This window comes from Phalacrocorax aristotelis, chromosome 14, assembly GCF_949628215.1.
Source record: "Phalacrocorax aristotelis chromosome 14, bGulAri2.1, whole genome shotgun sequence".
Lineage (NCBI taxonomy): Eukaryota > Metazoa > Chordata > Aves > Suliformes > Phalacrocoracidae > Phalacrocorax > Phalacrocorax aristotelis.
In genome coordinates, this window is record NC_134289.1 from 6,790,089 (window position 1) to 6,803,354 (window position 13,266).

Genomic DNA, 13,266 nt, shown 5'->3' on the forward strand with positions numbered 1-13,266 from the left:
TATTTTAGGTCTTCGGTACTGTGGTGGCTGTTTTGCTCAAGCATCTCATCTGCACCAAACTAATTCTGTACAAATATTCATGAGCATGTTTAACAAGTTTTAAGCAATAGAGCAGGCATCTTGCCAGTCACAGCTGAATAGCAATGAAATCTAAACACAGACATTTATGAAAAAGTTATTCATTATTTCAGAAGAAAGTGGGAGGAGATATTTGTGTTATTTATTTTACAATATTTCTGTAACGCTATAAGGATTAACAAGGAAATATCCATCCTTCACCAGACAGCCAAACATAAGGGAAACACACAGAGCACGAATATCATTACAGGTACACACTGTAATAAATTATGATCTGCTCTTGGGCAAGGAATTTGCATTGTAGCATTTAGCACAGTTCTTAAACTTTTTCCCAGTAGAGTACTTCGGGGTTTTGTTTGTTGGGTTTGGGGGTTTGTTTTGTTGGGGTTTTTTTGGGGGGAGTGGGGTGGGGGTGGCATTTTTATTTTTTTGTTGTTTGTTTTTGTTGTTTGAGTTTGTTTTTGTTTTGAAATAACCTATTTTCATTCTGGATACTTTCATTCCTTTAGATGTGTACTCTGCTTCATCCTAAATTATTTTATGCCTCAAGGCAATACTAAGAATTTGAATAGCAAAAGAGGACCACTTATCAAATTGAATCCTATTCTCAGTATTTTAGGCTGATTATGTCCACATTTTAAAATAACACTTTTTGGGTTTGTTTTGTTTTGTTTTTTAACACTACCACCCACATGTATCTCTAAGAAGAGATTAACTGAACAAAGAAGAGGTGCATGACTATTTTCCTAAACCTTTTTGAAATAGCATTTGAAACCACAGTTTTTAGAAGTTCACATAAAGGCATAGAAATTTAAGTTAAATGCTAGCTGTACCTAATTAACTCTACTATGTTTCCTGTTACCTACTAACAGTGCTCAGGTTTTCGTCCTGTTACTATGATCACAGCAGTTTCATTTATTCCCAGGAAGAAATTAATCCTGATCACATCAAAACTATTATTTAGCTAGGACACACACATCTTTCCATACTTTGTGTTTTGGTTTAAATGACTATTATGTAAGATACACATTGCCTAAACTTATACTCCTTTTGGTGGGCCAAAAGTTGCTTAGAATCTTACTTACAAGCTTGTATTTTATTTTCCTAGACCTAAAACCCTCTGAAATTCAACCAAAGATCATGAGTTTTGTAGAAACATAAATTGGGAGCAACCACAGATTACTTCATGATTTAATGGAAATTATGTGACAAAGCAAGAGTATGCTCAACAGCGATATGCAAGCTTATGCTTAGTGTATTAATTTAATAATTCAATCAACAAATTGCAAACGAGTTAATTGTGTCAAGATAACTTATCTGTGGTAGTAATCTTTCATGCCTTACTTCATATGTGGAGTTACCTCAAGTTGAACGAAGAAAAACAGCAGAAAAGCCAGAAATCCTTTAAATAGTTTGTTTACCAACAAGAAAGCACAGAGACAGAAAAGAAACAATGGTCATCTTTACCAAAAGCCTGCATAGAAGACTGCATGGAATCTTTTGAATTACAGTAAACTGATCTCCATCATCCAAGAAATCTTAAACATATTATGAGGATGACTACAGTGCTGCAACCCTTAAATCATGTCCCAGGTTATCAATACATTTGCAGAATTAATCTTTTTATTTAGGAATGGCATATCCTCAGTACAATTATGCTGTTCTATATCAAGGACAAAAGCAATTAATGCATGCAGAAAGTTACCTTTACAGCTGCTGTCACTGCAGCAGTTGCTGCCAAATTCAACCCTTGCCTTCCAAAGTTCACCATGGTCTCATAGCCTCTTTCTTTGGCCTGTACGATGTACTGATCAATCTCCTAAAAGCAAAACATACTTGAATTTTAGAGGGCCATGCATAAGCAAGTCACATTACCCTACAGAATTATTCTTCCATCAATAAAGGAAGACAGGAGAAATTTTTAAGAAAATATTTGATGAGACAATTACTCTTGCCTTTGTATACTGATATTTCACTTATCCTCTCTCATTTAAACTATTATGTCTGGTCAAACAAGAAGATAAAATAGGTCACTTTTGTCCAGCTCAGAAACATTGCAGCTACAAAGCAAGTTCCTGACAGTAAGTTAGCTTAGCTAGTCAGACAAAAGCTGTTCAAGAAATAACATTCTTAAGACAAAATCAGAGAGCTCCTTAGAAAGCTAGAGTCAGCTCACAAAGAACTTCTGAAGCTAGAGCTTTGACATAAGTTAAGTACCAAGGACAATACAGTCATGACATTTATCCCCACCTGTGGTAAATGCCTGGAGCTGGAGATAAAGGCTTCGAGGTAGTCCACAAGAGCTAGCAGAAAAAAATCCCTTTAGCTTATGAAGTTGCAAACTGTTTATAGGTCAACTTTCAGAAGGTCGAGATGACCTTACTGTTCGTATCGGTGGCAATCATGTCAGCTACCTGTTTTGCCTAATAAAGGGCAAGGCCAGAACTGACCTTTATGAATGCTATTTTCTGTACTGTGAGGTTTTTCAGTAGTGGTCTTCACACCTTTGCTAATGCTCTTTCCACACATCTAAACAGAATACTGAAAGAGAGCTAAGCAGATCTATGGCCTTGTCATAATCTGGCTAAAGCTAAATATCCTTTAGCTATGTTCTGTTTGGGTATTTTCTGTTGCAGACTGGTCTTCCCTTAACCCTCAGGTCTCTCCTCTTATCCTTACAGCTTTCACACCAGAAAGTCATTGTCATTCATCCTGCAAAGTTTTATTACTAGGTTATGCTAGAAAAACTGGTAACATGGAGAGCTGTTGCTAAAGCTGCATTCATGCTTCTGCACAGAGAGTACTGCACGTGTTCTTCCAGTAGAAAGTCAAACTGCATCACTTCCACTCAGCTGGGTTCCCCAAAGCGCACCGAGTAGACTGGAGAACTCCAGGCTTCTCATGTCAACAGAAAGTAGTACATTAACTTGCATGAGCAGACAAACAGAAGCACATACATGGACGGTCATATGCACTTGCATCTTCTAGTCCAAGTTTATGCTGCCTGGCAAACCAGTAACACACTGATCTGCTTGTATTTAGCAACAGTTAGTATTTCAACACATGGTATTTCCATATTGGGCATTAAAAATACAAAAAGTTCTTTCTTACCCTTTCTTTAGAAGAAAGAAGTGGGTGAAGAAATTTTCTGTAGATTAAACTTGCCCCTCTAGTATATGGGGAAAGGAGCCAAATAACAAAAGCTATCTTCAGTTCATAGTACAGTGGAAACCTACAGACAAGGTAAAGGTTGAACAAAATCAACAACGCAGTAAGAAAATACACTGTAATTAATCATCATGAAAAGATCTCTTCAAAAACAATTAGATATTAGCATATAGGATTCTTCACATACAAGAAGTTCTGTTAGAAAAAAAGAAATTAAAGGAGTTATAGACCTATGGATTTAATTTAATTGACCATACTGTCATTGAAGAAATGGAAACAGTTAATATACTTGTTTTTCACAGAGACATTATAGTCCATCCTTTTAAGAGATCCATTCCCCTGTTCAGTTTCTACAGCAAAGGTGGAAATTTCATAGTCTCTACTTTGAGTGACATACAGTAAGCTTGGAAACAGATGTTGTTCTTCACATAGACTCCGAGATCTTTTCCTGAAAAAAGGGGCTATCAACAAGCACAGATTCTTTATAAAAATTAAATCATTACAAATCCAAGAACATCAGAAACAAATACAGTTTCATACAGATTTCATAAAAAGCAGGCTCTTACCAAGAGATTGTTAGGTCAGTGATTGTTTCAGTAACCGTATAAAGAGCAAACACAATCCAATACATCATCCAGCGAACCTGAAAATTAAAAGACCGTCTTTGGTAAGAATTTTGATTTTACCTTTCACAGAATACACTATACACTGTACCATCAGTTCAGAGCTGTCAAAGCAAGATGTTCAACAGTATCTCAGACTGCATCACTCGGGTCTCAAGTGAAATTATATATGAAGGTCCTTAGTATTTTCTGTTCATAAGTAGAACTGGTGGCAGCTGCAACAAGCTAAGTGAAATTGCTGGGTCACCAGGGTCACAACCTCACCTAGGCTGGCTTCACAGATTTGATTCTGCCTCTAGAAAGCTTTAGCGATAAGAAAAAAAACACTGCGAAGAATCAGTAGGTTATCGTAGGTATGAAATACAAGTCCTACTATAGCACTAAAGGATATTTCACTCTCTTCCACACTCATCCATATGTTTATACCACAAACACAAAAGTCAGCATTAGTAAGTCAGGTAGCCCTTGCTTTCATTTCACGAGATAGATTATTCAGCTATACTTTGCAGTTAAGTGCTACATGTGTGCTCAGCATTACAGTATTAACACTGAGGCAAGGTAGGAAAAAAGCATTTTCATGGAAATTTAATTCTATTCATATGCCAAGAACTACAAAATTCTTGTTAAGAGAGCTCACATGTAAGCATCTAATGCTGCATGGGTTTATAGCTATGTACTTTTAAAGTTTACACTGTAAATCATTGTTTTGAAATCAGACAATGCTCTTAAAATACAAGTTTTAGTTCTGTTTTCTAATAGTTCACTAAATCTCTCATTTATCTTGACCATTTGTTCAGATTTGGTTGTCAAAACTGTTTACATCTTTCAGACTAAATATTATAGAAGTAGTTCCAGGCATTTGTCTTCTCTAAAATACATCACACTTCGCCACTGATATTTCCAAAACAAGTCAGTGCAAGCCACCACTGGTTATTCATACTAACTGAACACCCACGTGTTCTTTACATTCCAATGCTGTCTATGCTAGAAAAACACAAAATAGTTTAAAAAAAGAAAGAAAAGAGAAGAGGAGCATCACCTGCCACCAGATGCAGCAACCTCATTTCATTTGCAATATACAGACTACTAACTCTTCTGGTATACCCACAAAGCATTAAACACCACATCTGTTAGACACTAGTTCAAGTCATGAATGCACAGTACCCTCTTTCAAAAGGAGGAATATGTCTACTTTCCTACAGAGGATGTGGCTCAGATTTCACTTTTAGAGCACACTTTTTTTGAAGTGGACTTATTTAAGTACTCAAAACCTAATGCTACACTGCTGCCCATTTCATAGCTGGGCATTATGCTTTAAAAGCACTTCCTTTGTCTCAACTTAAACACTTTTCTGTATTTCAGTTTGAAAAGGAACTCAGTCATGTGATGACATTCTTCACTTCAGTCTCTCAGAAGATTTAGATATTTCAGGCTTGAATAAGCTAAGACAAACATACACAACAGCTGAAGTCATCTCTGACAGGCCATGTGACAGACTGTTGACCCTTCCATGAACCAGTCTCAACACCTGAATAAAAATGAAATTAACATCCACCCTTACCCCAACCACCTAAGTATGATGCAATGCAATTTTTAAGATGCCATGCAAGACAAATTTTTTCCAATCTATTTTACCCAGGGTATTCATTCTTTAATCAACACCTACTTATTCAATTAGGAACAATAGTGGAAGTGGAGTTTCTCTTGGGCTGCTAGGAACAGTAGGAAGTGCTCTGCAGAAGGGCACACGAGATGTGCCAGGAGTCCTGCTGAGGTGTGGGCAAAGATTCTCAAGAACACGAGTCAAATTATATTCCAGCACAACTAATGCAGTTAGGTACCAGAAGTATCCTTGACAAATGAACCTGAGGGACTTCTAGGGATTTTCATATCAGAAAAAAATAAACCAAAACAATAATTTAAAAAACACACACAAAAAAAACAGAAAAACCAGGTCATATTTAACACTGCCTGAAAGACCATCATCTACTTAACTCTTAATGATCAAGTTACAGAAGCTTTGACTTAAGTTTTCCTTTTATGTTAAAAGGTTGATTACAGATTTGTTTTGTTGAGCTTATTTTCTGCCACCCAAGTGTTAAGCTCATCTTTGTTGGCTTTGGCTGAAGCACATCCTTTCAACTCAGGATTTTGAAGCCAGGATTTGAGAAAACTGATTGTTCGGACTTCTAAAGTATGTTTCAGATGCTTATTACAAGCACTTTGGTGTAACACAGTGAAAAAACTCCTCAAAGATCTTAAGTCAACTCCATTAAACTACAGTAATTACAGGAACAAACAAATCTCCTCAAAGGCACAGATCCTAATTTCTAGAACTGAAGTCCAGAAGTCTTTTAAATCACCAAAACCAGCAGCAACACTGTTTTCTTCCCCAGAAATAATCTTTGAACGATTCACTGCATCATGGTCTACACAGCAAGTCAAGATGTCTGTACTTTTTGTTTGGCTGGTTTTTGCCGGTGGAAGCAGTGGCCAAGTTAAAAACTCCACTATTCTAAAGCTCTTGCAATCCAGCAAACAAACAGATGGCTCCTGAGCCACACAACCCTGGAAACAAAGTTGTGCTCGGGCCATAACATGACTGGCAGCATTGCTGTGCCGTTTGGAAGGCTGCAGTTAAACCTACACCCTCTCTGTGGAAGAAAATGACCCAGCCTTGGATCATTCCTAAGACCTATCTGGACACTCAACCCAACCGGCAAAGGAATGGTAATCCACTGATGCATTGATGTCATTCTCTTCCCATGGAAAAGTCACTGTGATGGGTCTCATTCATCTCAGCCCCATGATCATTTTGTATGCAACTGGAAATTCAGGAACTGGTCAAAGACCACACGTAACCGAAAGCAGTGTTTTCAAACTAAACGAAAATACACAGTTGGAAAAATATGGTTCCAGGCCCTACTAAATGCCTTGTATAAGTGACAGGCATCTCTAAGAAAGGTTGCCGCAGAAAGACAGCTAACTCATAGCTAAACAGGACAACTGAGATCAAGTCAGAATCTCAGCATTCTACAAACGTTACTTTTTTTCTAGAAAGCATATTGCAAGAGGCAGTGGTAACCTCTTAAAGTGATTTTGTGTATTAGATTTCAAAACTGCTATCCTCTACTTAGCCTGAAGATCCCTTTTGAGGGGACAGAGAAGAAAAGCAGATTATAAATTCTTTGCATTGCATACTTTCCTGACAGGGTAAAGTAAGCATGAGACAGAGGAAATTCTTATTTTTGGTGACTTTTCCCTCACAGAAGCCAAGCTCTGGCAAGAACTAGCTTTACGTGCACAAATAAGCTCTAATCAGCTTGTACACAGAAACCAGAAGTATGAATATGACATCCACTTTGGAGCCTTGATGAAATGATCAGACTAAATGCAAGACATACAAGAGAAGGAACAACAGCTACTGCGTTCTACTACTACAACCAAGTAGAAAGTGGAGATACCACACATTCAGACAGCAGCATTAGGTCACAGCTACAGCTGCCAAGTTAAAGTAACTGATGGCCCTGACTTCATCCAATGCTGAAATAGAGTTAGGCTGCCTCTTAAAACAAGGAAGTAACTCAGTGACCAAAGCTCCTTGTGACTGCAACCGGGTAACATTCTTGTGGCAATCATCATTGCTCACACTGAAAAGTAAATAATTTAACATTATTAATTCTAAACTGCAGTAACTGCAATAATTGTGGGGTTTTTCTATTTTATTCTTCTGTCTGTTCATTCTGCTTGTTTCTTCCACATCACCTTAACCAAATCTTTTCCTTCCCCGGTTACATTTTTCCTCCTCTTCGAGGAATGATAGATTAACCAGAGCTATCCTTTTCTCAGGCAGCTTTTGAATCCCCTGTTGAGCTCCATAAATGACAATTAAACTGCTGCTGCTCTTCAAGTGGTCATTGAGAATCAGTTTGTCATTGCTTGTATCGCAGGTGTTGGTAAAATTCAGGAACAGTTTTTCTATCTCCTGCCCAAAAGTGCATTATTTTTGGCACTTGACTGAAATGTAACCAACACTTTCAAGGTTTATGTTTAAAAATCCTCTGAAAAAATATCCATATACAGCATAGCACGTTGGACACATTTCAGTAAAGTCTACGAAAAATCTGAGAAACTTCAACTTTAGCTCTCCAGACAAACAGAAAAAATTCACAGGATCACCACTACACTCACACAGGTGTTGTATCTAATACTAAGGTAGTCTAATCAAGCTTTCATACAATTTATTGCACTGAATAATGAAAGTTTCAGTTGTTATTTCAGCAGAGGCATTTAATTAAGCAATTAAAGGGCATGCAACTTACATATTCCTTCACATTTTTTGTCTTCACAGCTTTGTATGAGTAATATGCAGGGTACAGCATCCCAAACACCAGCCTATTGGAAAATAAAAAGAGCTTTCAGAATCTGTTATACTGTATATGAAAAAACAGTGACAATAGATCATTAGAGTAGTGCAGCCAACTTAATAAAAAAGTCCCATTCTCTAGCTTGGGAAAAAAAAAATCACAATGTTATAGGTTGCTTGGAGGAAGTTTAGCAATACACAAAAACAAAGCAACATGAACAGAAAAGGCTGTATGCCCTGAAGACAAATAGTTTCATAAGACTGCCTCTAATAGATAATGTAAAACTAGTAGCTCTTCTGGTTCGGCTACAAGTAAAACCAGTCCTGCAGTGTGTCCGCACCACAAGGCTGTTTCCGCATTGGCAGTGCTATCACACTTTTAGAGGCTCTAACAATTAGCCGTAGGTAATCAGAATCATCTATTTTTATCAGATTACCAGAAGATTATTCAAAAGTAATTTTAAGACAACAAGATGAGTTACATAATTCTGTCTTGTTTTGCTAGAACTCTGCAACAGCAGCACATGGAAATGGAGGCAAGTGGGAATTTATCCAGTTTTGCTCAGACAGCCAATTTCTGCTAAAATTCATCAAAAGTAAGGTGCAGGTGCCAAGCAATCCATGCTGAGAGCAGGATCAGAAGAAAGATCTGCTCTAACACAAGTTTGTTACAATATAGTATTTTCTAGTAAGAGTACTGGCCACAGACTAGTGGAACGGTTTCTTATGAGGAATTGAACAGCAGTAGTTGCCATCTCCTTGACAAATGCAAGAGCTCCATACTTCTGTTTCACCAGCTTGTTACGCTTTGTAAAGTTGAGCAATTGCCTACCCTTAGTTCCAGACAGCCTAAAACAGCAACTACAGAAAAGTCTGACTACATCTCTGCAGCATCACTTACAACTTGCTCAGGATGGTTATGTGGGAGAAGTTTACACTGGTAGGGATATCCAGAGATCATCTAAGCAAGTTCAGAACTCCTAAATAATTTAACTTCTCACAGTTAGGCAAAGGAAGATGCATCACATGCTTTTTTTAATATGAGTCCACATGGGACGGATCTGGGATGTAAGATTTCAACTCAGATGGTTGGAGTTTACCAAAGTGAATAATCACCTAAAATTTAAGGTTTTATAGTTGCATCAAGAAACTTTAAATAAGTGGTTCTACCTACGGAGCCACTGCAGAAGACTGCACGACACTACCAAGCTTTACTCTACTGTTAGACCCAGGAAAGAATCTTAAGAATTTGTAGCCCAGTTTACTTTTTCAAGCAACTCTTCCAAGAGCCTTCATCTTCTATAAAATGTTATTAGCAAGGGGTACCACAGAACTTTCCTAGTATACAAGACATCGATGTAAGTTTGAATTCAATCAGCTTGATATACATCATATTCCAAGCACCACTCTGATATGTAAAGTCTTCTGCTTGGTAGGAAGCCAATTTAGAGTACTAAAGTCATCTCCAACAGTTAACGTATAGTACATAAGTGAAAAGAAAAATTGACTTGTTAACAGCAAAGGTGAGATACTTTCTTCAACGTCACAGATACCACAGAGAGTGGGCTTCTCCATCTTTAGTGCAAGACAAACACACGGTGACCCGTGGAAGGAAGCCTGTTGCAGGGGCAGGGGAATACTGGCACAGGTACGAATGTTGAGCTATAAATGCCACCAATGAGGGGCAAGAATAAAATTATGGAAGCATAATTACAGAACCCTTCATGTTTGAAAGGGCCTTGTGACATCATCTAGTCCAGTCTCCTGCTCAAACCAAGGTCAACATCAGATTTGGACCAGGCTACTTAAAGTTCCATCCAGTCAGGTCTTGGAGACTTCCAAAGATTGGACACCCTTTCTGGGCAACCTGTTTCATAAGGAGCCTAGGTAGTGCAAAGTTTTTTGTCCTAAACCAGAAGTTTAGGACCATTGTCTCTCTTGACTGGGTCGCACAGCAAGAGAACAGGCCCGGCTCTTGTAACCACCTCTTCTCATGAGTCATGTGCTATGACCATCTTGATGGCTTCCACCAAACTTTCTCAAATAAATTAACACATTTCTTGCGCTAAGTAGTCCAAAGCCGGACACAGTCAAACGTATAAATCTCACGTCTACATCCCCATCCCCTCCTGAATGTGTACTATGTATGTATTTTCCTCATATTTTCCTCATCATTTAATTTAACTCAAAAATCCTCGAACACTGAACCATTTATTTTCTTACCTTCAAAGAACAAAGAAGTCCAAGAAAAATAATTGGGTTTAATTGAATTTAGGACAATAAAAATAATTACTACCTGATTATAAGAGACAAAGCTAGTTAATCATGTATGGTTCTTTTCTACAATGGACTCACTTCCACAACACAAGACTAGATCTGAACAAATCTTCTGGAGCACATTTGCAATCTTTGCACATATTGGACCTTTCCACATGCAACACAGTTGTTAATGGCTGATAGCAGTAGAGCAGCTAAAGGGCACTTCAAGCAGGTCTCCTCAAGACCAGATTTCTCTGTAGTGGGAAGGGATGGTGCACTGCAGATCTCTTAAAACAATATTGATATGAAAAAGCCTAACTGGTGTACCATAGCAGCAGCTTAAATCCTGGATCTGAATGCTCAGAATTTTACAATTCAGCTAAACTGGAGTTAACAGAAGATGGATCCTGAAGATCTTCAGTTTGTATAGGCAAGCTGCTACTCCACTGCAGCAGAGCTTACCTACATGTTTCAGATGTTGAAATGCCTTTCGAAAGACTCCAGACTACCCACATTCCAGTTCAGCATACTAATCTGTAGAAGCCTATCCAAACACAGCTCTACTACAATCCAAAACCCCTTCATCCTAAGATCAAGAAAAGCAACAGTCAAAAAACCCTGAGCAGTTTTATTCCCAACTAGGAGAAAAGCCTGAAAACACAAGTTAAAAACCTCACTTCACCCAAACAAAAGGAGATCTGGAAACAAAAGGACTACTAGACCAAGCACTCTTCATTTTCATTAAATTCTGTAGACAAAAGCCCTTCCCCTTACTTTTGTCCCTGTGGAATACCCTGTTCAGTAACCAATCAGCTCTAATGGCTCTCACCTTTTTTTGTTCTCCTGGCTGAAATTTTAACCATTTAGTATCAGAGATAAGGAAAGCCTCATTAATCCTAATAACATAACACAGACTTCATAAGGGCAGAAATTATTTTATTCAAAGAAAAGACACAAGAGACTCCTGAACATCATAACCACTACCAACTGTCAGGCGGCTGCATAATTATACGCCAGCAGTTACTGGCCGTCTACGGACCTCTCCCAAATTCTCAAAAAATAGTCCAAAGTTATTTAAATAGCTACTAGTAGCCTGCACATTAAGTTTCTTGCTATGAAGCATATGAAAGAGAAAGTTTGAACTTTCCACTTAAAAGATTTTTAGTCTACACTTTTCCACTCACTCTACTGTCTAGCAGTACCACTTCTATTTACAAAATAAGTAATATTTTTCAATTTAAACAGTAATTTATCCTTCAAATGTGTCATCCTCTAAAATCTGGTAGAAACAAGAATTGGGACAGAATGGAATTTTTTGAGAGCACTGCTTCGGAAACAACTGATCTTCAAGCAGAAGGCTTATTACAGGAACAACAAGAAGATCATAAAGCTAAGCTAAAGATGACCTCAAGTTAAACAAGCACACTAGCGCAAGAAAAATAATACAGGTAGCTAGTTTTCCCCACCTAGCAAATCTTTATGCCACTTAATACTGGTCAGATCAAGAGTTAGAAAAATACCTATTTTAGTATTCACTTTTTTTCTTTTAAAGAATTCTTCTAGAAATCACATTTAAAACCAAAGAACAAGAAACTTATCACCACAATATATCATAGCTTACTAGCGTTCAATACTGCCATAACATGGAAGTGTTAGAAAAACTGCCACTTGTTCCCAAAAAGTGAGTAGATAGGACTAACGATGAAAAACATCAGCATATTTAGCCGGTAATAATAGGAACCAGTACTGTGAAGTTTTATCTCCTTACAGCCAAAGCTGACATTGTACGTGTGTCGCGATGCTGCTGCCAACTGTGGCATCGCTACCTCCTTCACACTGGCAAAGTCATCTGATCTTAGTTAAAGGTACCAGGCAATTTAGCAGTAGAATAGCGAATTTTTCACCAATGAGTGTAGCTGAAGGTCAGCAAAATTCACTTTTAACCTCAATCTATACATCATAGATTAGTACACAGGCAAAGAGAGATCGCTGCAGCTGACTGAAGCAGAAACACATGGAACAGCAGCAGCAGGGAGCCTGGGCACAATCAGTTTCATTGACACAGACAGCTACAACAGCCGAGCATTTTCTAACATTTTTCCTGTTTGCATCAATACCCCCAAAAATCTCAAAGTTGTTAGCAACACCTACCACTACACATTATAAGCGCATCCCTCCTCTGGTATTTCTACAGTGAATATACAACTAACTTCGAGAGGTGCCCAATTATTCCAAAACTTTCAAATTTAAAAGCTTAAGTGTTAATTTTAAAAGCGCAGTTTGTATTTCACACTGGATATCAGCACACTGCATTAACATAGCAGACAAAAACAAAGCCAGCTTCCACAGATGGAAACAGATTTCAGCCAAGTGTGACGTCATTTATTTTATTTTACAAGCAGATATACGGATAATCCTGCTTACCAATGTAATTTTACTGCCAGTTGTACACCTAGCTATTTCAGTGTTTCAGCTGTACTCAGCAACTGATGTAGCATTCCCTTTTCAGTACAGCTACTTCCTCTACAGACATTTTGCTCATTTAATGACAAATGTTTCTCAAATATACTAGGAGATAAAAATCAAAAGGCAAACTAAAAAAGTACCAAAAAGCCTTGAAATCTGAATAAAACAATGTATTTGCATATCCATATAGCTGTATTAAAATAAATATAACCTACTGTGTTATCACATAATCTACAGTCTTACAGTTTAAATATCTTTAAAGTACAGAACTATTTGAAAAACTCGTTTCTGAAGAAAAGCAACTGA

The 13,266-nt window shown here is 37.7% G+C and overlaps 1 protein-coding gene across 2 annotated transcripts in view; it reads right to left on the reverse strand.

Moving 5' to 3' along the window:
- Positions 1–13,266, reverse strand: part of REEP3 (receptor accessory protein 3) — a 43,274-nt gene that overhangs the window by 13,060 nt on the left and 16,948 nt on the right. The window contains exons 2-5 of one of the 2 annotated variants that reach the window (XM_075109332.1): positions 8,192–8,264; positions 3,813–3,889; positions 3,190–3,310; positions 1,784–1,897 (exon numbers count right to left, since the gene is read on the reverse strand). In XM_075109332.1, coding sequence (XP_074965433.1) covers positions 1,784–1,897; positions 3,190–3,310; positions 3,813–3,889; positions 8,192–8,264 — 385 coding nt within the window. The remainder of the gene's footprint in view (positions 1–1,783; positions 1,898–3,189; positions 3,311–3,812; positions 3,890–8,191; positions 8,265–13,266) is intronic. The other variant, XM_075109329.1, reaches the window with a different exon arrangement.